This window comes from Cystoisospora suis (genome assembly GCF_002600585.1).
Source record: "Cystoisospora suis strain Wien I chromosome Unknown contig_10583, whole genome shotgun sequence".
NCBI lineage: Eukaryota > Apicomplexa > Conoidasida > Eucoccidiorida > Sarcocystidae > Cystoisospora > Cystoisospora suis.
Genome location: NW_027163355.1, coordinates 1 through 4,179, shown reverse-complemented (window position 1 = coordinate 4,179; position 4,179 = coordinate 1). Strand labels below are relative to the sequence as shown.

Here is a 4,179-nt window from a genome sequence, read left to right as displayed (position 1 = left end):
TCTACTTTCCATCGGAGTCATGTGGGCGCAGAGAATGTCTTTGCTGTTGAGACCGCCAAAGACGTCTATAGAGTCCCTCCGGTTTGGCGAGGAGCTCTTCGTGTTTGCCTCTCTCCGCGACTTTCCCGTCTTTTAGATAAAAAATTTGGTCTGCATGCATTATAGTACTCAACCGATGAGCGATGACGATCGTCGTTCGACCTCGAGACATAGCCTGGAATGCCTACCACATCAACGAGAAAGCAAAAAGAAAAAGAAGAAACAAGATGAATGATGGGGAGAGAAAGCACGAAAGAGAAAGAGAGAATGAAATAGAAGGAAAGAGAAGCAGACTATGTTTATCTTCCCTCTCGTGTAAGAAGAGGTTAGGAAGGCATCTACCTCTCTCTCGATAGAATACGACAACGGCAACAGCAATAGTAGAGAAACTGCACGTCAAGAAAGGAAAGATCAAGCCCGCCCCTGTAAAGAGTATCGACGTAGGTAGGTCGATTCAAGAGCTGCAATGATACAAGTAGAAGTCGTTTATATAGATCGAAAGCAGGCAGTGGGTGGACTCCCAATTTCCCAGCCTCGTTATAAGCTTCATGCATCGTCTTTATCTTCAGGATTTTTATGATCTTTATGATGTGTCGAATGGTGTGACGGTTAAGGATGTGAATGGCTATGTTTAGGTTTATGTACTACTACTACTAGTAGCAGCAGCAGTAGTAGTAGGAGGAGGACCTTTCTGCCTCTTCCTTCCCCTCCTCGGTACCTTGAGAATTTTCTGTTCGGTGTGTGAATCTAAGGCGCTTGTTGCCTCATCGAAGATGGCGATAGCAGGATTTCTTAGGAGACATCGAGCTATGCCAATTCTCTGTCTCTCTCCTCCACTTAGCTTCATTCCTCTCTCTCCCACTACGGTGTCAAACTGCCGAGGCAAAGACATGATCATGTCATAGATCTCCGCTTGCTTCGATGCCTCCTACCCAACAAGAAAGAAATAAGAGATAAGAGGTAAGAAAGACGTAAGAAAGAAAAAAGAAGAAAGAATGGAGAGATTGAGGGAGAGTGAAATAGATAGTGATCAACCGACCGACCCAACTAGGAATGCTACGACGCGCGTGTGTGACTCTATCTATCCATCTTTCTTTAATCTATCTATCTTTGATCTATCTTTTTAAATTTGTTTCTATCTTGATCCTAGTGACAAATTCCTCGGGAGTGAGCGAGGGGTTACGACGAACGACTGACTGGCCTCGATATCCCGACTATCTATATTTATGAAAGTATGTATGTATGTATGTAGATATATAGATAGAGACATGTATATGTAATGAAGACTCCTCTTTCTTTTTCCAAGAAAAGCGGCGAGAAGACGCACGCATCCATTCCATACGAAGAGAAAGAAAAGGAAGAAGAAGAAGAAAAGGAGATCTACTCCGGAGTGCGACAGGTGGTAAGACGAATTACCATCGTAATGCTAGCAAGAAGAAGAAGAAGAAAAAGAGGAAGACGACGCACTCCAGATGATACATCGCATACCTTTATACGTACGTTTCATATCTCTTTTCTTCTTTCTGTTTCAATCTTCATCTGCCTATAGATCTTTTTGTGTATCTATACACTCTCGACAATAGACTGATAAGAAGAAGAAGAAGAAAAGGGACAGAATGAAGACCCTCCACCTCCTACCTGCTTTCATACACCCCGCCATCCTCTTTACACCCCACATACACACTTTTATACCTCATCTATAGTATCCGAAAGACCTCTCTCTCTCTCTTTCTATAGAGCTATGTATAGAAAGAGAGAGAGAGAGAGGTAGGAGGCCGAATTCTGTACATCCATTCAATGTGAGGGGATAGATGCGGTATGATGATAGAGAGTGTGATGGATGTAGACATGGATGTCTCGTGTCTGGTAGTTAGGGGTGAGTCCTCTTCTTGCGCTTACCACGACTTGTTCACGTGTGGCTGTCGGAGATCCATACTTAAGATTAAACTCTACTGTATCGTTAAACAAAGCCATATCTTGAGGGACTACTCCTATGTGCTTTCTGATAAAGAAAGAAAAAAAGCAAGAAGGAGGGAAAGAAAAAGAAGAAGAAAGAGTGTGTGTCTACTCTAGACACAACTAGCGCACTACGCGCCGACACGCCATGGAGATACCCAGGAGCAACACAAAGGAACGAAGGAGAAGAAGAAAGAGAGGAAGAAGAAAAAAGGATGAGGAGAAGAAGAAGGAGATATCCTCAAAGGTCACGAAGGTACTTTAAAGGCTCCCAAGTTCACGATGAAAACAACCTAGAAAAGGGATCTGTATGTGCATGCATACGTGTACAGATGTAGGTAGGTCCACGTAGGAATATGTATATGTATGTGAAAATACGAATGTATATGTATGTATGTATATGCGTGAATATGTGTGGTCTTGTCTTGGCTCCAGTTCGTTCGTTCTCCCTATTCTCCTAGGCAAGAAGGAAAGGGTTGAAAGCTAAGAAGCAAGAGAAACTCAGGAGGAAAAGGAGGAGGAGGAGAAGAAGAAAATGAAGAGAGAGAAGAAGGGGGTGAGATTGGAAGAGGAGAAAAGGAGAAAAAAGAAAAACGTGGAGCTTTTCATAGAGACACACAAGTCAGAAGGCATAGCCGTCTACTTAAAGAGAAGGCCAGTGTAGAGCATGTAAGAGAGATCTCTCCTATCCTTTTCATGAATGTATATCTATCAATACATATTTCAATATATATACATAGCTATGGGTATATAGATCTAGATCGATACAGGTAGATAGAGCGTCTAGAGATATGAAAGAAATGCTGACTGGTCCGAGAAGAAAGAGAGCGACATAGATACACACCGATCTGGGTCTGTTGCCATATGTGATCTGAGGTGTACATACACCATAACCAGCATTCTTTTTCGTCTTCGTCATTCACATCATCCCGTCTGTTTTTCTTTCGGAGATGAACACACACATCGACACACTCTATCTTCATCATACAGATGACCGAATCTCGACTTCTCTGGAAGAAGTAGAAAAAAGCGAAGAAGAAGAAGAAGAAAGCATGTCTATCCTTTCTATCTATGACCCGGCCGTCCCATCTATCTTTATTCTATCTATCTATCTATGAGGTATGGGCCAAAACATGTTGCTCCCTGCCCCATATTGTAATATATCTTTCATTCTTTGTCTGTCATCTTCTTCTTGGTGTTGTTCTCCCTCTTCTCCATGGAGGGATTCTTTCTTTCTTTTTCCTCTTAGGGCAAAACTGTTTCTCTTTTTACCTGAAGGAATGGAGATCTAGCTCTCTCACATTCTGCCCGTCTATTCGGATGACACCTTGAAGAGGATCATACATGCGATAGAGGAGCTTAATTAAAGTACTCTTGCCTACTCCACTCGATCCTACGAAAGCGACTTTCTCTCCCGGCCCGATCTTGAAAGAGACATCGTCTAATAAATACAATGGAGAAGAAGAAGAATGAGCTCTCTCCTTCTTCTTGTCTTCTCCGGTCTCTCCTTCTCTCTCCATCGCAGGTTGCTCATGAGCATGACACATCTTCTCTTTCTTTTTCTTCTTCTCTTCATCCATATCAACTCCGGTATCACGAGGATGAAGAAGAGCATCTGAAGTCTCTTTCTGCTTCTCTCTTTCCATCTGCAAGTTCAAACTTTCCTCCTTCTTTAAAGCAGAAGAAGAAGAAGAAGAAGAGGGAGAAGAAGAGGGAGAAGAAGTTTTTTCTCCAGGGTAGGTGAAGGAGACATGATCGAATTCGATGGCGCCATGATGAAGGCGAAACATCTTGGCATTTGGGGGATTTGAGACGGGAGGCTGGAGTTGGAGAAGATGATACAGCTTCTCCAAATCGATCAAATTCAAAGACGTCTCTCGATATACCGTACCCACGAAGTTCAGAGGAATAGCTAGCTAAGAAAGACAGAAGAAAGAGAAAGAGAGGAAAGAAAGAGATACAAAGAAAGATGAGAAGGGAAAGAGAATGTGAGAAGAAGGAGACGAGAGATCATAGGAGACAAGAAATACAGAAAAAGAAGAGAGAAGAGACAGAAAAGAGAAAGAGACGAGAGAAAGAGTGAGGTGGGAAAGCCAGAAAGAGATGAAAGGAGAAACAAGAGAAGGAAGAAAAGAGAAAGGAAAAGAAAAGAGGGCATGCTTGCATGCATGCGTGCACCCCCCA

At 42.7% G+C, this 4,179-nt stretch overlaps 1 protein-coding gene across 1 annotated transcript; it reads right to left on the bottom strand.

Moving 5' to 3' along the window:
• Position 1: 1 nt before the first annotated feature.
• CSUI_011284 (abc transporter family protein) lies at positions 2-3,911 on the bottom strand (the record flags this gene model as incomplete). Its single annotated transcript, XM_068071384.1, has 4 exons — positions 3,268-3,911; positions 1,939-2,041; positions 758-967; positions 2-223 (listed from the first exon to the last, which is right to left on the bottom strand). The coding sequence occupies exons 1-4, from the start codon at positions 3,783-3,785 to the stop codon at positions 2-4; spliced, it is 1,053 nt and encodes a 350-aa protein (XP_067916640.1). The 5' UTR covers positions 3,786-3,911.
• Between the last annotated feature and the right edge of the window lie 268 nt (positions 3,912-4,179).